The sequence below is a fragment of the Tympanuchus pallidicinctus genome, unplaced genomic scaffold (genome assembly GCF_026119805.1).
Source record: "Tympanuchus pallidicinctus isolate F22 unplaced genomic scaffold, pur_lepc_1.0 scaffold10, whole genome shotgun sequence".
NCBI lineage: Eukaryota > Metazoa > Chordata > Aves > Galliformes > Phasianidae > Tympanuchus > Tympanuchus pallidicinctus.
In genome coordinates this window covers 952,416-979,192 of record NW_026294619.1, presented here as the reverse complement: position 1 = coordinate 979,192, position 26,777 = coordinate 952,416, and the positions used below count along the sequence as shown (strand labels likewise).

Below are 26,777 nucleotides of genomic sequence, written 5' to 3'. Positions count from 1 at the left end.
TAACGTACAAACACGGTGATATTTTATTTGTTTGTCCTGTACACAATTACACATAAAAACTTCCATGTGATCTTTGTTTTAATTAAATAATCTAGTTCATTTCATATGTAGTAAATTCATTAGGCTTTGTTTTAAATTACAAGAACAATTAACTTAAATACTGTGCTTTTAGTAATTAATAGTTTCCACAGTTCCATAAACATGTCTCAGCACCATCTGACCTTTGGAAGGCTCAGCATGGTAAATTCATAGCAGCTTCCACATCCCTGTTCAGAAGATGGTTCACAGTGATGACCACAGAAACACAGGCAGGACACCTGCTGCTGCCTGCTGGTGTGCTGGGCATTGCCCCGAGCAGCTCATGGTGTCGTCCAAAAACGAGAAAGCCATGTTTCACATCTACAGCTCCAGGTCCTGCAGGTCTCCCCAGCTTGGTCCAATTTTCACTTTAACATTCAGTTTTACTGAGAGTTTGACAGCATTTTCCATCTCGTGCTTGACAATCTGAGCTACCTGCAAGAAAACACACACTGAGTTTTGCAGCACTGTGTAGGACCCAAAACACAGCAGCTCGGTGCTCTTTCTGTTGGTAGCTGTGGTGGTTGGGCATCTGAAGCTCTTCCATGCATTCACTGGCACTGACTTCCCACTGATGGACATGTAAAGGAACAATTCTATCCTGATTAGGATTTATGAACTGGGAAGCTGCTTGAAACAAGTAACATTTTATGCATTGCAGATTTGGGTTTCAGATTATTTAAAATTACTTTAAAAAAAGCAAAAAACAAAAAACAGAAGTAAATTCCCATTGAATGCTTCAGAGTACAGCACTCTCCTCTTCCACTTTGTTTGCGTAAGTGAGCATTTCATGGAGTCTGCTCTAAAAACAGCAATGTACAGGAAGCAACACAAAAAATAAGCCAGTGCAAAGAGCTGAAGAGCTGTGCTCGTCCTCCTTTCAGTGTGAGAGGCAACCTGTGAAACAAATTCTATGGAATGCTGAGAAATACAAGTTGATTTGCCCTCAGTTTGGTTGCAGCAACTCCAACTTGCTGCCCTCTGAAGACATTTCTAAGAAAATCTTCATTTAGGTACAGTGTTGGGAACCCAGAGGATATTTTTGCTCTGGACGTTCTGGATTGTGAGACTGGGTATTTTTTACCATGGTAAATAGCTGTCATGGACCAAAAGCCCACATGGAGCCAGCCTGTTCTGCTTCCTTGTATGAGAGAATCTTTTCATCCACACTCATCCCATGAACCACAGCTGAGTAAGAAGCAGCTCTGAAATGATTGAGGCACATCTCAGCCAGAAACTGCTGAGGCAGACTGTGAGAGCTGTCCAGATATCCAACCCTTCAGAGCTTTTCATTCCTCACGGAGCCCACAGGAAAAATTACCTCATAACACTTTCACAGAATCATAGAAATTTTGCTGGGGAAGGGACAAAGGATGCTGAGAAGATCATAGCAGATATGCTTACAACAGCATTACGAAGCAGAGGGAGATCTGTCTTACAAAATCTACACTCTTACCATATTTCATAATTTCTCGATAACCTAGAAAAAGCCTTTGAAATAGGACATAATTCAGTACAGACAAGTATAGAGAATGGGGAAGTAGGACAGAAAACTAGGGTAGAAATAATCTCCTGTTCAAAATTAGGATGAAAAATAACCATCCGTGGATGAGAAGAAAAAAAAGGCATTATCAGAAATTAAAAGCTGAACAGAGCCTAAGGCAGGCACACTGTTGTGTGAAAGCAAGCAAATGCAATTCTGGGATATGGAAAAAGAAAATGTTGCTTGTGTGACATATGGATCAGTTCTCCACTCTACAGAAAACCACTGCAGCCTTGATTAAGAGCTGGGAGCAGTATTCCAAAAGAAACGTGAACCCTGTAGAGGGAGTTCTCTGAGAACAGCAACAGGCCCAGCAGCCTGCCCAGTGAGCAACACGGGACAGCACCACTGCCTTCACAGCTACAGCCTACAGAAGACAGCAGTAGAGATGCAAGAACCTGTGTGGGTCCCCTGGGGAAGCTGATGGGACGAGACAGGTCGTGCACCAACCCTCATCTGGGGGAATTTGGGCTCTGAATTTCCTGCACATTAAACAAGCGTTGCCGTTTCCAGTGTTCTCAATGGCCAGCTAAAACACACTGGGAAAAATACTGGCCAACTTGTATACATAAAAATGATGTTGGTGGGATTGAGTAGGCAGTTAAAAAAACATCTAGAAAGCACCTAGCCTTTGATTCCCAATCTAGCCCAGAATTTAATATTCCTTCCTGACTCCTCCTTGCTGAGATCGGCACAGCAGGTTGGAGGTTGAGCCACTTTCTCCCATTTTGGTAATATTCTCACCATGTTGCTGTTGTGAGGAGCTCTGAAAGCTCCCTCCTTCCACTTTGTCATCCTGCACAGACTATAAAAGCTCTGATATCTCATACTTTTCATATCTTTAGCTCAAGGAAAAACAGCTGTTACCCCAATTTGGTCTTCTAAGAGAGGCAGGTTAGCTCAGAAATGAAATGAAAACCAGAGGATCACTTGCATTGTTTCTCTCCCAAACTGTCTGCGAGGACACTGTTGACTGCAACATAGACTACTAGATATATGAGAAGATATTTTTAGTTTTCCTTTGTGCATTTTCACAGCTGAAAATAAGCTGAAGCCAGCATCAAGCATGTGACCACACAAACTTGTCTGAATACAAATTACTATTGCAGCCAAGAGACACACGACTTACAGTGCAATAAAATTTTGGTGCCAGCAAGATGAAAAAGTCACCAACACAGCAACCAAGTTATTCTCATTTTTTACTAAAAAGTGTTTAGTGGGCATGGAGGTGATGGACTGATGATTGGAGCAGATAATCTTAGTGGCCTTCTCCAACCATAATGGTTATATGACTCTATGATTCTATGAAAAGGACTTATTAATTCAGACCCTACTTTGAGTAAGGGCTTGAGTGGGGTGGATTTAAAGAGATCCTTCCCAGCCTGTATCATTTCACTAGAGGAAAATTCTAATGGTGCATTTGAAAGCAGGCAGCATTATCACAAAAAGGGTCCTTTCTGGCCCTACAAACAATTAAGTGAAAGGACAGGAAGCATATTGTCATTTTGGTAGAAGGAAATCCTTGAAAAACTTGCAAGCTCAATCAGTAACACAAATGGAAAGTCTGGGAAATATGCCTTGGGTACATGACATGCATTGTTCTATTTGATTGCCAGAGAATCAATTCTCTAATTTCCTTCAGAGATCAGAAACCACTAATGATTGCACTGGAACTGAAGGCTGTTCTTGAAAAAATATAAAACAGTAAATAAGTATAAATAAATAATATGAAAATCCTTGCACATCGCCCCAGTTCTGCTGGGGATACCGTGGTAACTTCAGTTCAGTGTCTAAAGGCATTAAGGCCTATGCTCTAGAGAGTTTTCAGTTCTCTACAAAATGGAAATTAGGACCCTTTTAATATCTGTGAGCTCCTGCCCGGACTGAAGAAGCAGATGTCCGATTAGAGCTGGCAAAACAAGCAGAATCTGGGATTCAAGAGAATAATATTAAACATTTTGTTTTAAGAAATTTGAAAAATCTTGCTCAGATTCATCACTACTGCTGTCTCTGCTTGCTACTGGGACGTGGTCTTCTGTTGTTTGGAATGCATATGGGCAGAACTTAAACAGGAGGACACCCCAAAGATGCAGGGGCACATCCTGGGAGCCTTCCTGGATTTGTGCTCAGGAGTTGGGCAAACACTTTGCTGCCAGCACGCAGCTGAGAGGCTTACTGCTGAGAGCTGTCAGACACCAGCATGCAGAGGCACAGGAGCTCCTGAGCAGGAGAAGAGCATACACAAACAATTATGCACATTCATTATACCTTAAATCCATGCAGCACATTCATTGTATCTACCATACTGCTACCCCTAACAATATTGCCAGAAAGATGGGTATGCAGAGATGAGGAAAGAGTACCAAATGCAGACATCTTCTTTCCCTACATAGGATACAAACTACAGTGGTATGTACTACATGCACTGAGTTAGGCAGAAGAAGACAAAGAGAATAAAGAGAGAGGCAAAAATACATGCAAACTTAGGAATTTCCAAATGATAAATACTTTCCCCTGCAGCTATCAATAGTACTAAGCTATTTCACTCATGTCTTGAGGAGAAACTAGAAGAACTGCTCCAACAGGCACTGGAAAAGAAGCTATGAACTTCAGTCACAGGGATGGTTCAAGTCTGAAAGTAAAGGAATCAAGAATATAAATGTAATTTTTCAACCAATTTAATATTTCTTTCATAGGCCCTTTAGCACACATCAAGAAAGGATCCATCTTAATTAAGGCTTGTATAAACATCCTAATGCTGTAGACAGCTAAAAAAATCAACTGCACAGACCTACCTGGATCACATCATCTTCTGCAACTTCATAGAGGAGCTCATCATGGAGCTGAAGGATAAAGAAACCTCCACTGATGGGATGCAACATCTCTCTGTTTCTCTTCCTTGACAGCCTTCCTACATAGGTGAAGAGCACAGTTTGTTAGATACCACCAAACAGAAGCATGGTTTTGCAACCAAAAAAACCTTCACACATTCCTAATGCTATGAAAAAGAATACAATGAAAATGAAAAATCCCATGTCAATGGACAAAACCAGAAAACTTTTATATCCTGTCAATATTTGTTTACCTACTGAGGCAAAAAAAAATTGTAAAACGAAAAGCATTTTAAATACAAATATTTCAGCCTTAATTTGCAAAGATGTGAATCAGAACAGAAACAAGAGACAGTTGTGTCTCCTGAACCATCTGCTTTAAAAGTAAATTTTAAACAAAATCATGCTGAGTTTAATCAGAACTTGTCTATAATGTTCTCTCTGACAATGAATTAGGATCCTGGTTTTTCCCAAAATAATTTTAATGGCTAGTTTAAAAACACAGTAATCTCCACCTAAATGCAATTAGCTGAAACAGTAACTACTACTTCTGATTAAAAATGATAATAAAAATTAAAAAGCAGTTTTTGAAATAGCTGGTAAACAGCTGACCAAAAAAAAATATCATCCTCAAGGACCTCATGGGCACTTTACGGGTTCAAGAGCACCCTCAGCAAGTTTGCCAGTGACAAGAAGCTGAGTGGTGTGGTTGACATGTTAGAATGAAGGGATGCCATTCAGAGGGACCTCAGCAAACCCAAAAGGTGGGCCCTTGCAAACCAAATGAGATTCAACATAGCAAAGTACAAGGTTCTTCAGTCGGAGTAATCCCAGGTATGTATTCAGACTGGGAGAACTCCTTGAGAGTAGCCCTGCAGAGAAGGACTTGGGGGTTCTGGTGAATGAAAAACTCAACATGAGCCAGCAGCTTGGAAGGCCAATAGTATCCTGGGCTTCACCAGGATAGGAGTAGCCAGCAGCGATAGGGAGGTGCTTGTCCCTTTGCCTTTGTGAGGCCTCATCTGGAGTACTGCATAGAGGTGTGGGACCCCCAACACAGGAAAGATGTGGAGCTGTTGGAGAGGGTCCAGAGAAGAGCCACAAGGATGATCAGAGGGCTGGAGCACCTCTCCTGCAAAGACAGGCTGAGGGAGCTTCTCCAGGCTTAGTCAGAGACCTCATTGCAGCCTTCCAGTAAGTAACAGGAGATTAAAAGGAGGGGAAACAATTTTTTTTACTCAGATACCAAATGGGGAATAGTTTTAAGCTCAAGGTTTAGATTAGATATCAGGGGGAAATTCTTCACAGAGTGGTGAGGTGCTGGAAAGGGCTGCTCGGGGAGGCTATGGATGCTCCATGCTGAGTTGAATGAGGCCCTGGGAAACCTGGTCTAGTATCAGATCTGGAGACTGTTGGCCCTGCCTGTGGAGGGGGAGGGTCAGAATTTGATGATCCTTGGGGTCCCTTCCAATCCAAGCCATTCTACAATTCTTACTCACCACAAGTAACAGTTCTATGGCAAAAGTTGAATGCATACAAACAAAAATCCTAACACACACTCAAAAATTATTTGTTTTGCAGGTTAGCTAAAGGAGGACTGGAGCTCACAACTACATTAAGGGTTTCACTGCTTGTTCCTCACATAAACCTCACACTCAACATAGCTGCTTCAAGAAGCCACATGACACAGTGTGCATCTCTGAAGGGAGAGGCACCTACAACTTGCTCAAATGGAATTCTTTCAAGTTCTTGAAGTAGCTTGTGCTGTGAGAAGCAAAAACTGTCTCAAAGGAATCTACTCTCCCTCCTACTTATTCTCCCTGGTGGCCAAAGACCATCAGCTTCTGCCTCTGGAGAGGCAAGTTGCTGTAGATGCATGCCAACTGTCCATAGCAAACCTCTGAAATTTGCCTCCCTAAAACAAAGCTCCTTGAGATTTTGAGAGATTTGAGAATTAATTATTTACTTTTCCTTCTCATGTTCAAAAATCATTATTCACATTAAGACAGCTTCACGCTTCAGGCTGAAGCACAGAGCTATCAATGAAACACAGCATTCTGTCCCTTATTTCTTTCTAAAAATATATGATTGATGAACAAAACGCTGTCTACATTATACACAGGAAATCCTCATAGCACTTCTCTGGGAATGGGTACCCCAGCATAGCTTTGCTATCTGCAGCCAGAAGAAATTTGTGCTGATAATTGCTTCATTGTACCACCATCGTGGAGCCTCTGTACATCAAAGGTCAGCAAATTCTGAACTTAATTCTAACTAATGAAGTATATATATATATATTTGTGGAACTAGAAGTTATTTCACTCTATCTTTTCACAGCTTTTGAAGCCTGTGTATCTGCTCAGTCTCTTCTTCCTACTTTTCAACAAATCTGTAGCAGCAACAGAATGTGCAACATCTACTTTGAGGCAAAATAGAGTTTCTAATATAATCACAGCATTTTCTTTACTGTGCCTGTTGAACAGACATTCTCTCTCATTCCTTACAACTCCTTTGCCTGTTGAGCACATTCGTATTACTGTCAGGAAATAAAATTTGTGTCCCCCCGAAGACAAAGCCCCAAAGATTTTACAGACACTTAGTGCAAGGAAGAGGTGCATATACCTGTCTTATCTCTTTGGAATGAGTTCTCCCGATGTCCATGGGACTTGGTCACAGAAGAGAGAGCTTCCAAGCGTCTCTGAATGTTCACAGTGGCTGTTTTGACAATGTCAGCAGCAGATCCCTGAACAGTTGTGTTCACAGCCTGGCGCTCTGCCTAAACAAAAATACTTTTTCTCAAAACCCACCCAAAAAAATAAATGCCACTTGTACTTCATTAAAAAATAATAAGTGTATGGCCAAGTCCAGGCACAGTAAAACCTCCAGAGTTCAGTGTACCCACCTGAGACATTATAAACTAACTTCCTGCACAGTACTTCTCCAGCTGACTGAGAAGAGCAGTATATACACACATTTAAAATGCATTGCTGGTATCAGAGGCAATAACCTGAAAAGTCACATGCCACGAGAGGGAGAATGATAGTACACATGGTTGTGAGCTTTCGTAAGAGCCGGAAAGTCTCCCAGATAATCGAAGCACCATGCCTATCTTCAAAACTATCTATCAAAACTATTTATCAGGAATGGATAATGATCAGTTTTACTACACTAGCCTCTAACTGCCCCATCACAGCTGTGCAAAACCACACCAAACTGCACTATCATACAATGGCAGGTTTTCTACACAAGGAAAACTCCACCAGTCCCCTCCTCCAACAAGAAAAGTGTATTTGTAAATTCTTCTCTGTCTCTCAGCTTCGAACTGAGATGTGTCAAAAAGTAATGAGGAAGCTGAATAAAGGGGAAGATAATGCATTAATTGATCTTTAGTAAGATTTTAAAGAATAAATCAAAGTTGAAGAGAGAGTACATCCACAAAGCTTCCCACTGAAGATCCCTTCAGTTTAAATAGCCAAATAATCTCAAATAAAAGTTTTAAACATCTCCAGGTTTCACTTTCAACTACCTAAAGTACGAACTCCCACACCCTGTTCTTGTTCCACTCAAATCTTTAATTCCACACAACCTGACTCAGCTTCCTACTGAGAAGTGCAATGCTTCCTCCCCACTGAAATGCCAACACCTCTCCAGGAAGTCAATCACTCTTACTGAAGTACAGAGCCCATGACAGACGTGTCCAAAATGACCTTGAAAAAAATAACACCAATATGTAGGCATATACAAGTAAATATCTAACAAATCAGAGCAATTTTCCTTTGAAAGTACACAATAAAAGGAACAAATACCCCAAAATGTAGGACTTTTAATTCCCTTTCTTCAACTGATGAAAGCATGTAACACGCAAAGACTGCTGAGTGGGAACAGCACAGCCTGAAGAGTTAAAATGCATCACAATGTGGAGGCTTTTTAAAATCATGTCCACTTATATCAATAAATTACTCACTCAGTTCCAACGTGGGAGTTCTGAAGTGAGACACAGTGATGACAGCTGCACACCCAGTAACACAAGACTTACGTCAAACAGATCATGACAAAAGCTTTGTTATTTGCAGAAGAACTGGGGGAACAATGAAGTAAGTGACAAGGGGAAGCTGCAACCAAAATGGCTCACAGACCCTTTAGAACACAGCTGTGGATAATCTGGAGGAATTCAACACCAAAAAAGGGGAAAGTACTGCACCCAACTTACATGAGCTTTACTGTAGGGATTTGAATCTCTGATAGCTGGCAGGTATCTCCGTCTCCCCAGTATGGTCTGCACAAACCCATCTCTTCTGCAGTTCTTTACTGTTTCCTGCAAGAATTTCTGAATACCTGTAAAAGGAAGAGAAAGTGTTCATTAAGACAAGTTGATTAAGTTGACTAAGACAACTGATGCTTTACACTGATTCCTCACTGGTGTAAATAAAGACTGTCTGGGAAACTCAAGCCACACATTTTACATTTCCTTTAGACCCTGTCAGTGAAGGAGACAAAGCACACGATCACTTATTCAGCCTATTCTCAAGCTCTGCTGGGAAACTTATAAATGCTTATGAGGTACAAAAGAAGGCATAGTGTCAGGAATCTGGCTGTGCCTAAGGAAGTAGGAAGTAATTTCTGTATGGTGGCCAGGCACAGAGGATCATGTACACACTATTGGTAATGGAGAGGTCAGGACCTGGAGCAACACTGGAAAGATAAGCAGCAGAAAGAGGGTAAGTTGAAAGCAGAAGTCAGAGCTCTTGATGACTCAGGTTGGCTTACTTCAGACTGTCACTTCAGATTCTAGGATGAAAAGCTCACCCACCTGTGCTCTGCAAAGGAAGGAGTCAATCCATCAAAGGTGTTAAAAATAAATTTAGGTCAAAGAAAGATGAGACGCAGAAGAGCCCCTTTCACTGCAAGTTCAAGTAACAACTGCACTGAACTGGAAAAAGTTAACTTCAATTACTTTTCAAGGCTTTCAAAATACAAAACATAAAAGGAGCAGTTCAAGATCAAGACTGGCAGCAGTAGCCAATCAGTTAGGTTCGTAATTTAGCAACAGCGATATACAGAAGTGAAAATTCATAGGAACTGAAATTACAATATGTGGTGTTTGTATGCTGCAATTGCAATTGCACGTACATTGGGAAGGGAAGGACATGGGAAGTCATTTCTAACAGTCTTTGAAGGACAGACTATCAGAAATTACCGAAGACTAAACAGACTCAGCATCTGTCTCCTAAAGAAACAAACCCCAAACCTTGAAAACATACCTTACTTGTTCATTTCTAAGTGTTATGATTAGAGATAGTTCCTCCCAGTTGCCCTGCATTCATTTTCTGATTGTAGCCCTATTCTTTCTGTAGCTTTCCTAAAAATTTATGTGCAGCTTTGTAAAAAGACATTGCTGCATTTCTAAGCATGGAAGAACTACTCTGAACAACTGGATAAGAATGTAATAGTTACAAGCACAACAGCTAAAAGTTCAAAGAAATCAGAAGACAAAAACAGAAGAGACTAGTATTTATATTTAAAAATTATAAATGTGATCTGGAATCCATTACACATCCCTTAAAACCGTATGTTTTAATAAAGAAAAGAGTATTTCTTATTCATTAAAGTTGAGACCTTTAAAATTAATCCCCGGGGCTGATAAATGTAATAACCAGACAGTGGTTCTCTCAGGACAAATACAATATGAGAGTAGAGTAAAACGTTATGGAGTACCAAACTGGTCTGTTCATAGACTGGACTTCAGCAAAATGAAAAGCTTTTTCAAAAAAAAAAAAATTGGAGGAGTGAGAGAGCAAAGATGAATTCAGGATTTGAAGAGACATGGAGTGAAGGGAATTTAGAAACAGAAAAACAACAAACAAAACAAAAAAGAAAAAAAAAAGAGCTCCCAAATAGTCTTATCCTAACCTGTGTATCTTGATTTGAAGGATTCGATGTAATTGGCAGCTTCATTGTCATCAATGCCCATCTGCTCGCCTAAAGATTTTGCTCCTATTCCATAGATGATTCCATAGCAAATCTGCCAGAGGACAGGCAAAGAACCATAATAATGTGGTGAGCCATGCAGAGAAGAACAAGCCAAAACAAAATGTGATTCACTGGAAGGCAAGTGTATCGTAACAAGGGCAAGGATTCAGGAACAGAGACGACCTCTAAGTGCAGCCATTTATTCTCCATTTCTCCACTCTTATCCCCTAAAACTCAGAAGCTCCAGCTGAAACTTACTGAAAGCAGGAGGACTTACAAAGCAATTACTGAACAGTCACAGCCAAACTCAAACTGCAAATGACATTCCTGTGACTCCCAATGTTTTGAACACCAAACCTTTCTGCCCAGAAAGCTGATCTTTTTTTTTGTTTTCCTGAAATACACCTGCTTAGCTTGTTGCCTGGTGCTGTCTCCAACAGCTTCAGAATCAATCATCTTCCATTTTGCTGCGATGCTCTTAAAGACATCGGTACCCCTGTTCAAGGCTTCAATGAGTTGACAGTCACGAGACAAATGTGCAAGGATCCTCAATTCAAGCTGACAATAATCAGCAGCCAAGATAAAACCACCTGAAGTCAACAAATTAGGACAAGTCATTATTTTATATATTACTCCAACAACATTCCAACCACACAATTCTCCATCTCCTGAGAACCTTCAAACAGAAGGTTTGAATTGCATCTTCTTGACTGTTGACATCATTTATGCCCATGTGGGCATTTGCTAGTAAACCACAGAACTTCCTTTCATTTGCAGCTTATCTCACAGAGGCTAACCACAGTGAAAAGGACTGATGCTTCTTAGGTAGTTGCACCTTCTGCAGTGGAAGTTATATGCAGCTGTTTCTATGCAACTTCAGACTCTGTTTTTTTGTGAATACTTTCAGGAATCACTTTTGCACCTGGTAAAAGTTCTACTTGTCAACAGTAGAAATAAAATCGAACCTAATAATATCTAAAATCTATCAAATGTACCCAGACAATTATCTGTCCAGGTACTTGTGTACAAATCTAGCACCTGATGGGAATGCCCAACACAGAGACCAGACCAGCAGGCTTATATTGAGCCAGAGCAGTGTGAAAGCAGGCATTAGAATACAGAATGCTAGATACAGTGTGTATTAAGAGCTCTATAGACAGAGTGCAATTTGTGTATTAAAAGCTCTGCAAATATATCTCCTCACAAAATATGTATTCTTAAAGAGCAAATGAAGGTGTGAACATTTGATTTATAACATTAGAATATTTTACTGAGTTGAAATATTCTCCTTTACAGCCTTCCTGTGAGTAATTTTGAGACCATGCTACCAACTGCATTTGTTTCCCAAGGAGGCTACTCAGATATGTACTGTCAGCATTTCTTAACTCTTCATCAGATCTAGGATGTTTTTGTTAATTACATTCTTAACAAATAGCTTGCACAGAAAGGGATCTGAGTGTTACCTGGGAAGGGGACAAAGGCATGCCGCATGCTAACAGAAAACGGGATTCCTCTTCCTTCAGCTCTGTCTTCAGCCCAAGTATTTACACCATTAGGCAAAACACTGGAACGCTTTCTACCTCTGTGGAGACAAAGAATCACTTTTCTTCACCAATTTCTAAAACATTAAAAGATGCATAACCATTTTTGCCACAGAGAAGCCATGCATGCAAACAAGACAGTAACTTCTATTCCCCGATCCATAAAAAAAATTGACTATGGGAGAATTAGCCAGAGGCCATATGCAAAACTGAATGGATTTACAGAGCAGATTTAGAGGTAATTATTCCTACTACATTCAGAGTTCAGTTCAGAAATTGGGTGATTCCACTCCAAAACAGGGAAGATTAAAAGCTCCAGATCTGTGATAAATGCATTCCAGAAACAAAGCAAAGAAGCTCTACAGGAATCTTGGAAATTCAGTACTCCAGCCTGAGTGCCAGGTCTTTTATTAGTACTGGTCTCTTAAGTGGAACATCTATGCTACCCAATTGTAAAGAAAGAACTCCTCCACTCTAGCACCATGAGTGTATGAGTGCACACAGACATAGGCCTTTAAAAATAGAGCTGAAGTTGCAGATGACATGCTTATGACATACAGTACATTTCCTCGCTAAGGACTAAGCAATACATGGACCCCAAGGCAACCTTATTTTCTTTCTCTCAAGATTTGCGTCTCCTTGTTCCAAAGTCCTGCCTATCTGCAGCTGCAGATGGAATTGTATCCATCAGTGCAGCAACTAAACACAACTGTGACATTTAGAGTGCACACTGTGACTCTTCTTTCATCAGTCACCAGCCTACCAGCCAGTTGATTGTGTTCTTCACTGGAAGTCCAGTCAAAGCCCTTAATTAACCTTTGAAACTTGGGTTAGGGACTGTGAGATCCTAGCTAATTCCAGGAGAGCAAAGTGTGGAAGACATCATCTGCTCTTCCTTTGGGCACTCCATTTTCTTCTTATTCCTTATCTTTTCAGAGATGGTAGGGATCAAGATGAAGGACTGCATAAAAATCATGGAAAACAGGTTGTATGATGCTGTTGAATGAAAGTTCCCAACTTCTTTAAATGAGTAATGGTTTTTATCACTATGTAATTTTGTTATATTCCTTTGGTCAGAAGATTCTTAGAGCAAGATGAAAGAGAGAACCAAGCACAGTAATTACAGACAGTTTGGATTCAAGTTCAGGAGGCCTATCATATTTGGACTACAAGACAATCTCTTTTGTGCCAGCAGTCTGTGATTGTGCACCTTCCCAACACAATGACTTAATTAAGGAATGTAGAAACTTGCCTAGAAAGCAGGCCTCTCTCAAAGTTTAGCAAGGATTCCATTCCTTCAATGATCTGCTTCTCTACAGAACCCAGCCTCCTCTACAACTGTCCAGCTAAGCTACTGCAAGCCCAAGCACTGCCAGTGCTGTTTGTCAAGACAATGCTTCTGCCTCCATGGCTAGGTCTGGTTCCTTTTCTAGAGAAGAGGCATTGTGAAGATTCTGTTACTTCTGGGCTCTCTTCCTCTGACCTACTCAAGGCACAAGGATATAATACACATGGTAAGAAAAAAAAAGAGAGAAGAGCCAGAAAATTTCTGAAAATTCTCACATCTTTCTGTGCGACAAAGATGATAAAAGTCACTCAGGTGACGTATATATGACAAGAATCTGAGTGGAAGAAGAAAAGAAACTGAAAGGACAGAATCTCACCACTAAGTATGAAGTCCCTGGGCTCACTAGCTGGCTGCCAAAAGTCAACTTTGCTACTCACTAGACTTACACACACTTCTAATTTTGACATCACTATATGCCAGTGAATAGGGTTCTTAGATTAAAAAATAGATTCAGAAATCTTGCTTTGCAGCCTAGGTGCTTTTGAAGGCTGATATCTTTATCACACATGAAATTACTAACAAAGAACAAAAATGTATATCCGTGTTCCCTGACACAGGGAGATGTACAGCATAAAATGGCTGACCTCTCTTCTTCTTCTTCCACAATATCCCACCCCTCTTCAGCACAGCTTTTAGAAAGTTAAAACAGATCCTAACCAGTTAGTTACTTTTCAGACTCACACTTTCCATCCAACAGTAGCGTGTACAACACTAGTCTGATTGCTGCTGAAATTCATAAATGACTATAAAAAGTAACTACATGAGGCCACGTGCTATCAGTATTATTATATCTTTCACACGTCACTGATTTTTTTCTTATTTATACTTCTGAATCAAGCATTTTTAGTATTTATTCCCCTGAAAGTGTAAGGGAAACACTGAGAAATTAGTCACATTGATAATGACAGCAGCCACAGGCAAAGACAGAAAAAAAAAATCACAACTCAACCACATTTTGGTCAGGGGAGTAAACACAAACTTTGCCAAGATCCTCCTTACCTGACCCTGGAAACAGCACAAGAATAAACACCTCTATTGGTTCTGAAGGGTGGGCTTTCTTCAACTACAATTGGCATTTCAATCTCAAAATCTCTTGGCACATTCTGGATATTTGGCTCTGCAAAACTTACTCGACCTGAGAAGGAAGATGAGGTATAATTAAATAAGAGTCCAAAAAGAAGCTCTCCAATTGGGAACACACCAATCTCTCCAATTGGTTTTGCATTATAGTGCAAAACACAATTGCCAAGTGTTTTGGGGAAAAGAAAAAAATAAAAAAGAAAACTGAAGAAAAAGAAAAATAATTTATGATTAATGAGCTCATGCTCATTAAGCTGGTTCCTGTGCAACATTTTCTTATAGCTAACAGGAAATTCCAAGATCCAGAATCTGTTCTGGGGTCAGAGATTTGCAAGATAATATGCAAGAAATAAATTATACTTCTCACAGGACAAATACATCTATGTAGGTCTCTCCAAAAGTAATGCCTCCTATTTATTTTCATGGAAACTACAACAGATGCAAAGAGTGCATTAACACTATTTGGTAGAGAAAATTCTCAGCTACAACACACTATTTTTCAACATGGTAACCATAATTAGCTATGTATTTTTATCATCAATGAACAAGAGCCTGCAGACCATGTTTGTAAAAATCTGCACCAACAGAGGTGACTTACTGTCACTGTTGCCACTGTTGAAATGCACTACCCACTTCCTCCCTGTGCTCACACCCACTGTTTGGACTCCATAAACATTCAGCAAACATCAATGAATGTTAATGGATGCCATTTTTTTCCATATGGAGGACTCATGTTACATACCCTTGCTTCATACATGCTTCCACGTCAGTTGCCATTTCATCAGACTGCCCCTCTGCTGCCATCTGTCATGCAGCAACAACATGTAATGGAATATTGGTGGGAAGGTTCAGCCTCTACTGCCATACTGCCAACATCTAACTCTGACATTGTGGGCCAACATAATAAAACAGGAGGTGTTACTTTTGGAGTAAACCTCATATTTTAACACATTTGGACTTACAGGACAGATAAATGTGAAACAGATATTTACGTATTCTCATTTGGTTTGAAAGAAAGCACAGGCTTGATTTCTTTACTCTTTTCCCCACAGAAAAGCTGTCAAAATTCAATAACAAGGAAGGATTTTGCAGACATTTCTTTACCTGTAGCTGTGTGAGTTTGTGACACAGGATATATCCTTTCCATTCCTAGAGCAGAATTGAATCGTTTTTCCCTCTGTAGTGGAAACACCACTTTAGAAATGGCATTGTTGATTCTTCTCCATTCCAGTATGAGCCCTGGCAACGGGTGAAGTGTCTTTAATTTCTCCAAAACATCCTTAGTGGAGAGAAACACAGTTGTAATTAATTGCCTTAAAAGCTTTATTAATAAAGCTTTGTCTTGCAGCTTTGTGGGAAGAAGTATCTCCATCAGTGAGCTTCCAGTGTCACTGACTGTAAATCAAATGGATATCTCTTCTACTTATACTGTCTACACCAGAACAATGAAAACACCATAAGACACAAGCAAGGCAATGATGTCTCTTTGGACTTCTTACATCCACCATTATTGGTCTGCACCAATCGATAAGTCACCTGAAATGAGCAAAAAAGCATTGCTTGCCATGAGTCCTCTATGTTGCCTCCTCTTGCATAGTGTTAATGATTCTCTTCCATTAACTTGTGTATTTACCTCCCTGTTGGAGGTGGGCAGGCTTGCCCATGGTAGGTGTTGGAACTAGATGACCTTTAAAGGTCCCTTCCAACTCAATGCATTCTGTGATTGCTTCCTATTTTCATGCTAGGAACACAATGAAGCTCTTGAACATGCTCCTTGAAAGGCAAAGTTCATCACTAGCAATAAAGGGACTAAAATCAAAAGATAATGTCATGCAGATATTTCTCCAGTACAGCATTTTTCGTATGCAGCAGGCTGTTATTGCCTCTGCCTTTTGCATCACAAAAGGAGGGAATCCTCACTGTGCTTTTGCTTCTCGGTTCTTCCACCACGAGAATACTTAATTCTTCACTGCTACTTAAGTTTTAAAGATCTTTAAAGATTTAAATATTTGCTTTCCAGTCACTGACTACACTGAACAAGGGGACACAACAACACGTTAATGAGTACTGAAAACGGGGAACAAAGGTGTTAGCCTGCATCACTTGTCTGACAAGAGCACCTATTAGCCTGCAGAAGTTGATATTATTGCAGCTGCACAGTGTCTAGCACCTGCTCAGCATGTTGATCACCTTCACATACATACAAAGCTTTTGAACTACTAAATTCAACATGCCATAACATCAACCATTCTGAAGACAAATTCTGTGAAGCACCAAATACAGACTGGGCATTAGCTGGTAGGGAAGATACTGTATTTAATCACCATGATATTTAAGTGCCTTTCAAGCTTATGTTGAAAGACACTTTTACTATTGGCTTTACAAAATCATTAACTATTTTGGTCTTGATTCAAATTCTGCCTGACTATTCTCACTGAAACTATTAGGTTCTCACTAAAATTGTGCTTTAGAAGATTAGGAGGAGTTAACAGCTCTGCTAAATGAGAAGGCAAATTTAAATTTCCAGTGGTAACTGGAGGAATAAAAGGCAAGAAAAAGTTTACTTTTGTCTAAATCAACATATCTAATTCCAACAGCACACGTGTGAAGTAAGAATTTTTCAGACAATTTCAGATTAGAACCAGACTTTACTGTACCTTGGTTGTGCTGAACTGCTTGCTCAACCTAACCCGGTTTCCTTTAATAGTTGTTCTTCTGGTGTAACCCAGAGTTTTCTTGTTCCCTTGAGCTTTCGTATCTCCATTTTGTGGCAACTTCAGCTCTAGGAACAAAACCTGAAAAAGGCCAGCATCTCAGATCAGTTTCTGCACGCTGCTCCTAGGAGAATGTAGCACTTGAACAGCTTATTGCAGCCAGAGGATAGCAGGAAAGCTCCAAGTAATTAAAAAGCTGATTAAAGATCTATGCTATCAAAGTCATCTCTCCTTATTTTAATTAACTACAAAATGCAATCTAGAATATCATTTTCTAAGTACTGTAAGTTTGAGTTCAGATGTATGTTTTTAGGAAAGGTAATTAACTCCATCCATTAAGTGAGTTTACTGTTATAAAACATGGAATTAAGAAGACTAAAAATGGGAAGAACATTAGTGAAGAAAAGCAGTGTTAGTGGAGAATTATTCAGCATAACAACTGGCATATAAGAATTCAGCATAACAACACTGGCACTGAAGGAGGTGGCCACAGAACATTAGTTTTTCTAACAAATTGCCAAAATATGGAAAACGAAATACATGCTCACTACTTGACAGATACAAAGCAGTTCTTCACTTTCCATTCTGTGCAGCATTATACACTGTTTTACAGGTATTGCATTTAATTTCATCGCTGGGAGAAGGGAATAGAAGTTTCTCTATCACAAGTTTATTTAGCACAAAAGTTTTGCTGCCACAAAATAAGAAGAGCAAAGCTCCACTAAACTATAAAAAAAATACTTCATGTGATTTCAAACAAGATTTCTGTATGAAAAACAAGCAGAAAACAGAGAAATATTTCTTCCCCTTTTCTATGAAGCAGAATAAAATCAGAGTTGAGCATTATTTGAGGAGTTCTAACTCACACAAATACTGCAAAACAAAACTTCTGCATTTGCAACATGGGTGGAATATTTCTGGAACTTCCTTTAGTGATCACTGTTTGCAAATTCCATAACAAGCCCCTCAAAAAGAAATTAGTGTATCAAACAGAACTAATCTGAAGAAAATATATGCATAGCATTTCTAATCTATTCCTGGGATGACATGAAACATACATAAAAAACAGAAAGTAATGTTCTTCAGAAATAAAAGTATTAGTAATTCAAATCCAAATCTGTTTCTTAGGCTTTTTAAAAAGAAATCCATTCTATAAACAAATGTTCAGATTCTTAAAAACAGATTGCAATTCTTTCTAAACTTGTAAAACAATCTTCTCTTTCATGTCTGTGTTAAAGACAAAAGCAATATCCCAGCTTGTTCAGATCATGTGATACCACATCTAATGTATGTAAAATACTGCTGTTGCATCAAAGCAACAGCCTTGCACCATTAACCCAAAATAATCCAAAAGCTTTTTGACTGGCAGGTGATCTCATGCTTCATGAGGAGCCAGGTCCTATAAAGACAACAATTTCATTTCCACTTCATTTCTACCTCCTTCATTCTGCAGAACTTAGCAGAAATCTTAACGATCACTATCAAGCAGAAGATGCACAGCACCTTGCAGGCAGCAAGTTCATAATGAGCACAGACAAATAAACTCTGACCAGAGTTCCTTCTTCATACAGAGTCTTCCCATGAGAGTTTTTCATTCAATGAAAGCTAAAACACCTGGAGGATATCTTCTGAAAAGTACTCCACCTCCCATCCGAGTTCTCACATACCTCTGCAATGTCATCAGGGCTGGTCAAGGAGAAACTATGGCCTGCCAGTTGATAAGCCTTGGTCTCAATCTCAGTTAGTTTAGCTTGCATGACCTGTTTCTGGGTTTCATATGCTGCTGTGCTAAAACCAATGCCGTTCAGCTCCAGCAGAGCCAAGCAATAATGGTTGGGCATCTCCACTTTAGAAAACACATCTGGAGTAAGAACAAATGTCAAGAAAAACTTATATAACATCAAAAACATATTAACTGTCACAGATTTGTTAAAAAAAAATAAAATAAAAAAAAAAGCAACAGGGAACCCTTGGATTTAAAAAAACCCAAGTGTCCTGACACACTGAGACCTTTTAATAGACCTAGTTTAAATATTTCTTTTTCTGGAATATTTCATAGTAAAACATTTATATCAAAAGTTGGTAAGTTAACTTCTGTCAAAAAAAGTGGTTTTTTTCCTAATACACATCTCCTTGGATATCAACATTTTATGAACTGCGGATGTGATTAATGTAAAGCTTTCTAACTGGACAAACTTTCATTCCACCACCTACATCTTTTAAAAATGTTCTAAGGTTTAGCTGTCACAATCAGAGCCTAGACCCCATATCACCACAACCTCTTTTCAGGTAATTATAGGGAGCAATTAGGTCTCCTCTGAGCCTCCTCTTCTCCAGACTGAACAATCCCATCTCCCTCAGCTGCCCTCCATAAGACTTTTGCTTCAGACCCCTCACAGCTTTGTTGCCCATCTCTGGACACACTCCAGCATCTCAGTGTCTTTTTTGCAGTGAGGGGCCCAAAACTGAACACAGTACTTAAGATGTGACCTCACCACAGCTGTGTACAGAGGGAACAAACACAGAAAGACCCCTCAGAGTAGCCAAGGTACTCACCTGGGAGGTAAGGATCCTTTTTGATTCAGAGATTCTAAACACACTATAATCCAGATGGGTTCCTCAGCCAATGGAACCAATGGATACTCGGGATACAAAAAAAGCATCTTAAATCCTATAATGAACTCCCAAACTCTCCTCTGGTTAATTTGTTTTTGCAAAACAGATGTATTTCCAAAGAAAGTTCCCTCTTTTCTTCTAAAAGATTCGATTTTTACCACAGAATAAGTCCCAAACCTCTTCTGTTCTCCACTGATCACTTACTTTGTGGTAGTATAGCTACCCTATCTCTGCCCTCGAGAGGAGGAGGTCTATTTACCTGTCAGATTTTCCTTCTGTAGTTCACTATGGAGTTGGTTCATGACATTGAAGATGAGCACAGACTCTATTGCTGCTCTGTACCGCCCAGAATGATCTTCACTGGAGCTCAGCCCCAGACTCTGCACCCCCTGGCCAGTGCTTATCCCTTCCAGGAGAGGTAGCTCACTGGGTAGAAAGTTAGTTACCATGTTGTGAAGGGTACGTTCCTTTGAGCCAGAATCAAGCAGCCAACAAGCAACCTTAAAAAGACACTTCCATGAGACTTTTTCTCCATTTTAATCATAATACAACCTTAATACTTGACTGGGGGTTAAGGCAAGTTTATAGCGCACATCATTCTTCATTTGTCAGACAGACTGGAATAATTTGTGGAAAAGTTACGTGATTTCAGATGAAACTTCTAAGAGGTCATGTCACTTACATGCTTTATTCTCACTGAAAATTAATTCTACACATTTCAAAGTCTTGCCTATTGTCAACTTAAAGCATCTAAGGGTACTATTCTTCATTGTTTTACTTATATCATCCTAAAACAAAGAGGATTCAATATGACAACCAGGATCAAAATGTGTTTACTCTGAAAACTGAGTTTGTAAAAATCAGGACTTGCTATTGATCTAGAATATATGAGCCAAGCTGAGCTCTTCTATTTTCTCCATATCAGCACCAACAGCAAGAATATTGTGAGGCAAATTTTATTCTCAGTAAGCCTCATGCCTCCCACTGTTTTCAAAGCAATTCTGCTCATAACTATATTTCAAATTGTTGTGTCAAAACAGGATGAAGCACAGGTTTCTTTTACGTTGTCTCTGACATACAAGCAGAAGATTAAAAATGCGTACATATGTAGGGTCTGTGGGAGGTGTGGGGGTGTGACTGTGTATGTATGTATGTATCTATTCATTGCATTGCTACAATGAATAAGTATGACTCCTTTTCATATACAGAACAGTGTGGGGAAAGGTGCTACTTTTATTGCTCTATAATTTTAGCCACACATCAGTATGAAAAGCTAAGTTTGTCCTTCTGTTGAACAGCTTTGCTACTTACCTGCAGGCTTTAATATTGCCTTGATGCTATTCAGCCCACACGTGATGTAAGATATAAATACCGACCCTAGAAATTTCTGTACTTCTAAAGCTTTTCCTAATAAGGACAAGAAGGCCATTTTAACTCTTTCAAGAGTTTCACTTGAATTGTAGATGGCATTCATAACTTTTGAAATTACATATAAATTTAGTTTCGTTTTGAGAAAATAGTGGTAGTAGAGTAATCCAGACACACAGCAGATAAACTCTTTGGTAACAAAATCTTCTAATCTCAGATTCAATAATATGATCAGAAATGCTTCCAACATTTCAGTCTCTGGCTTTTTATAAGCAACAGTACAAGAGTTCAGCCCTGTCCACTGCGACGGGTGAGATTTAAACTCATCCTCTCAATTTAAGTATTCAGGAATGAAATATTAATGTGTTATAAATAACATTGAATCTGGCCTGTTTCTCTTGTAGGCAACATGAACACACACTTTGCATGAAAATTTCTCTTAATATTGTTCTACATTTTCCACTGGAAAAAAATTTCCCAAAACCCTCTGATGTACATTCATATTCAAATCTAAATTACAGAAGCACCAGAAGGTACTCCTGCATTTCCACTTATGTGTTTCACCCAAGTTAAATTTCTTAAACCTGCCAACCTTTGGGTCCTCAAAACTTCCTTCCAAGGAGATGCCACAAGCCAGCAGCAGGGTCTTGTAGTGCTGAATGAAGTTGTACATGACAAGTGAGCGCTCGTGCTTCTCCTGCAGGTACAGCTGCAGATGATGCAGTCTCTCTGTTACAGATAGGTTTTTGTCCAAAGGTGGTGGTGCCAAACTCGGACTGATTTCTAAAGTAGAAAATGCAAACGTAATCAACATTTTACCCAATGTAAAAGAAAAGAGAGATAATCTTAAATGCAACTAACTAACATAAAAAAAGTACACTAGGACAGTAAATTAGTAACAATAAACCTATACAGACTTTATCTATTTTTTCAAAATAGACGTGATTCCAAAAAACATGCTGTGTTTATACTACTAAATAAGGAGGGCCAGGAATCAAAACTTAGCGACAAGAGCAGACTAGGCCTTATTCTAATGTCAGATTTAGAGTGAAAGCTAAAAGAGGTTGAAAGAGAAAAGCAGGTAAGCTAAAGAGAAAGCAGGAGTAAGTCAAGATGTAAGTGGTCCACCACTCGAGCAGCAGTTCTTTGCTTGTGCCAATCACCTGGTAGTACAAATCTATAGATAGCAACTTGTTCAAGCCTGCTGAACACTTAAAGTGATGAAAAATAACATGGTTAAATTACTCCATCACACAACTGAGCTGAGTAAAGAATAACCGTAACACTTCCAAAAAACTATCACAAGTACTTTCTTGAAATGCATTGTCACATAAAGCAGCACAGCCTGTCTGCTCACTTACCAGTCTGGTCTTGCATCTGCTGTAAAGATATATAGTAGGCATCTTTTCCACCCCAACAGACTGCCAGTCCAACTACCAATATGTCTTCACAGTATTGGACAGGAAATCCATCATCTTTGACCTGCATCGACTGGGGAGAATTTCCTAAGGGAATATTTTTAAGTTATAATTACAAAATGACATCTATAAATATAGGAGAGTTTGGTTCTGGAAAATGTAGACACATACAGCTGAGCTTAAATTTGTTAAATGTGAATATATACCTTTATTTCTATCTATATGGAGAAAATATCTGTGTTTCTCTTTTTTTTCAGGGGGGGAGGAAAGGGGGAAGGTGAAGATGTTTAGGACGCAGCAGTTTCTCTTCTCTTGTAGTAGAAACAATCACAAATGCAGCATTCCTGCAAAACTCCTAGAAATCTCTTCAGAAGTTCAGGCAGAACAACACTGCTTCCTTTCACTCTGTAAAACGTTACAGATTTGTCCATCGAAACTATATTTTCATAGAGAAATATTTTTTTGTTGTTGTTATTATGATTATACAGGTAGCAAAAAATATAACTCCATCTTATGTTTGTAAATAAATAGCTTATATGGCAGCAAACAATCTGCAGCAAATGCATACTTCTGTGGGAAAGAAAGTTAAACACTATTGCAAGAATCCAGAGGCTGACCCTGAATTTCATACTCAGATACAGTTTATCAAATTAATATTCTCCAACCATGGAAATATTTGCTTCAGAAGCACTCTCACAAGTACTGCTGCCTGGTAGAGATCCTGAACAATCCCTAGAGGTCACTGTTAAATACATAATTTTATTTAAATTTATACTAAAATTTATGACATGGAATGATACGTGTGATAAAGGGACCGCACAACAGATTTGTTTAAAATTAGATATGAAATGTTAAATACGTTTAGATGTTTTCATATATACAGACAAGCTACTAACACTTCACTGCAACCAGCAAAGACCTAAGAGTGCAATGTCTGACATCAGTTCTCCATTCTCTACTAACATTTATCTCCTTTGCTTTACTGAGATAGACAACATTAAATTAGTGCCAGTAATTTTCCTCCTTTTTCAAATTCTTTTCTTCATCACTGCTGCTTTAAGCTGAAGATGCCATCATGTTGTTCACAAACATGGAACTAACCTTGTTTGAATCTGCCACCAATTGTTGATTTGGTTGACAAAAGACATTTTCTTCTTTCACATGCCACTGAGATGGAGAATCTGCTTTTCTCCTTCCATTCTGCAAGAAAAGTCTGGAAAAGTGTTTTGTCACCTGCTACATCAACAATAGTGAACCCTTCAGTACTTGAGGGAGTGAGTGGAAAAACATCCTGAGACAGCTGCAGTGAAAAGTCTTCGTCTATAGTGGAATCATCTTTTATGTCATCAGCCTCAGTTGAGGCTACCCTGTCAATTGCCTGCTGCTCCGCGTCCCTCTCGCAATTGTGCTGTGGCAGAACCAGTTGCTCTTCATTCATGCTGGCAACCTGTCTCTTCCTTGCAGATTTCACAGAGAAAGATACAGAACTTTTTGGAAAAAGCTCTTTGGGAGGTGTTGGAGGAATAAATCCATTACAATTATCTGGTGGAGGATAAGATGTCCTGTTGCTTCCCCTGAGCATAAGCGTTACACAGTCTGATTTTTGATTATCCGAGTCTTTTGTTTTGTTTTCTTTAACTTTGCAATAGTCTTTTAAATCCCAACAATTAGGCAAAGGCTCTAGCTGATGATGTTCAAATTCAAAAATTGCATCTGGCTTTTGATTAGCAATTGAAGCAACTAAATTTCCTTTCAGACAGGAGTTTCTTACATTTACTTGAACAAGTTCAGTGCCTGAAGGACTAGGCCATTTGTCTAGTACATCCTGAAGTCCTGGACTCAGTTCAAACGAGTGGTCAGTCCACACTAATGGATGGGTTTTCTTATCTAATATTTGCTGACTACACTGGAGCTTTTTACCATGATCCACTTCTAAATCCTTTGGATTGGAATCATTTTCACAAATCACCATGTTTCTTAATTTAGACTGACTGTGAGATGTACAAGGAAAATCTCCTAAAAAAGTTGGGGAGTTTGCATGATCTAAAACTTCAGCTATGGGATCAGAGAATACTAGAGATGCATCATTATTCTGTGCTGGATCCTCATGCTCCCTCCGATTGTCACTGGCATCAGATTTATTCTCAGCAAGACCACTTGCAGGAAACAAAGCTCCCTGCCTCCCCTCAGCTTCCTTTCTGTCAGTTTCCATGATGTTCACAGCTGAGAGATCACTGGCATTAGTGAAGCTATCATCAAACAACAAGCTATCACTCATATTCAGGCTTGTTTCCGTGACAGGATGGTATTCTTCTTCCACAAAGTTCTCCCTATCAAGAGGGCAGGTTGCATTATTGGGACCTCTAGAAGCACTCTCCCCTTTCACTGAATTTTGGGTCTGATAATACTGTAGAAAACTGTTTAGCTGAGAATCAGTCACTGAGTAGTCACTTCCTTTAAGGACAGGTGCAGATTCTATTTCTTTTGCTACAGGCTGTGCATTAAGGTCTTCAGATTCCAAAATTTTGTTATTGCAGTGCTGATCTGTGTTTTTTATAACACTATTTGTTGTGATAATACTTGATAAGCCTAGTTTCCTTACTGTTGCATCTAGCCTTTCCCCAGTAGCATTCCCAGACTGCAAAGTGCTCAGTTTCATGCAGATTTCCTGCTGAGGTACTACTGCCAGTTCTGAATCCTGTATTCCCTGCTGTCGCGTGATTTCAGCTGCTGCCTCCTGTTTTATTATCCTCTCGGTCTGAGTATCCAACTGGAAGCTATCTTCAAAGTCTGTAGAGACACAAATCAAACCAGAGGATGGACAATTCTGAACATCATCTGCATCACAAACAGCTCTGGATTTTACTATAGAGTCTTTCATAAAATCCTTAGGATGATCGTAGCCTTTTTGTAGTGCTCCAGCTTGTAACAATTTTCCATTGGGTATTTTGTTCCCATTTATACCACCATTCTGGATCTCAGCATGGTAGAATTTATCACCACCAGGACAAAAGTACACAGACTTCTGTTTCCTATTGTCATCAAGGACACATATATTTCCAGAGCAGTTAGTATTTACATTACAATGACCTGCAGCTAAAGCAGTATGATGCTTATGAACCTTCAACTCAGCAGAGCTCACATCTGTTTGCATTTTATTGATCTTATTGTACTTATCAGCAGTAGTTTTATTTCTCTGTATTCTAGCCTTAGAAGGTATTACTTTACTTTCTACATTATCATGTGTCTCCTTGTTGATGTGTGGAATACTCTGTAATGTAACAGTTGCCTGAAAATCTGCTCTCTCCATATGCTTGCCTTCATTGGACTTAGAAAGTTCTGTAAATAAAATATCCAATTTATCTTTTCTCCCTACATTATTTTCCCTCATTTGTACAGAATTTGAAACCTTCTGAGTTACAGACATTTTTTCTGGACATTGCTCATTGTTTTGGTCTGAAAATAAGTTATCTTTAGAAATGCTGGAGAGGAAAGCAGAAGGTTTTTTAATGTCCATGACAACCACATTTGAATCTTCAAGCAGTGACTTCTGCAGTTTAGAAGAAGCGTTTTTGTTCCTAGTCCGGTTTAAATGTGTGTCCTCACTTCTTAACAATCTAGAGGCTGAAGACATTTTTGCTAATGTTGGTGTCTTTCCTTGCTCAGTATGGAGTTCTGGATTTACTCCTTCGGAATCTGTCTTGTTTTTAACCCTAAGAATTCCTTCCACATTTTCTTTGTCTCTGCCTATATTGGGCCATTTTCTAGCACTGTGGGCAGCATCACCATTTCTTTCATCTGCTTGAGCCTGTTTTTTGCATGTGACTTCACCCTCAAATCTATAGTGTGCTGTACTACTGCTTAGCCGCCTTTTATACCCCTTTTTAGTATCTGATATGTTTCCAGACTGAGAGCCAAGGCCTTCATGATTCTGAACTCCACACTCTTTTTTGTTTAACATCACAGAAGATTCAGAAGATAGCTCTCCAACTGGCTTATGTAGTGTGTCTTCCATCTCTGACTCACTGCTGATCATAGATGATGCCTCAAGAAAAGACTCTGTGTTCCACTGCACTCCCATCGCTGCCAAGTCCTGCTGAAGAAGTTCCCTGGCTTCCTCCACAATGAGGGAAGCTGCTTCACTTTCTGTTAAGCCCTTCATTCCAGCCATCCAGATGCTGCGCACAGTCCGACGCTCCTCTACCGATTCTTCATCTTCATCCACAGCCCTGCGACCACTAAGGGAAAGGCAACAAAGAGATGTGAAATT

At 39.4% G+C, this 26,777-nt stretch overlaps 1 protein-coding gene across 1 annotated transcript in view; it reads right to left on the bottom strand.

Moving 5' to 3' along the window:
- Positions 1-26,777, bottom strand: part of POLQ (DNA polymerase theta) — a 55,748-nt gene continuing 28,971 nt past the window's right edge. Inside the window, exons 16-30 of the mRNA XM_052665986.1 lie at positions 23,609-26,745; positions 22,451-22,594; positions 21,682-21,872; positions 19,981-20,221; positions 18,773-18,966; positions 17,049-17,186; positions 15,496-15,670; positions 14,311-14,446; positions 11,886-12,004; positions 10,828-11,012; positions 10,363-10,474; positions 8,663-8,787; positions 7,075-7,228; positions 4,417-4,532; positions 1-513 (exon numbers count right to left, since the gene is read on the bottom strand). Of these exons, the coding sequence (XP_052521946.1) occupies positions 400-513; positions 4,417-4,532; positions 7,075-7,228; positions 8,663-8,787; positions 10,363-10,474; positions 10,828-11,012; positions 11,886-12,004; positions 14,311-14,446; positions 15,496-15,670; positions 17,049-17,186; positions 18,773-18,966; positions 19,981-20,221; positions 21,682-21,872; positions 22,451-22,594; positions 23,609-26,745 (5,281 nt within the window). The 3' untranslated portion in view covers positions 1-399. The remainder of the gene's footprint in view (positions 514-4,416; positions 4,533-7,074; positions 7,229-8,662; positions 8,788-10,362; positions 10,475-10,827; positions 11,013-11,885; positions 12,005-14,310; positions 14,447-15,495; positions 15,671-17,048; positions 17,187-18,772; positions 18,967-19,980; positions 20,222-21,681; positions 21,873-22,450; positions 22,595-23,608; positions 26,746-26,777) is intronic.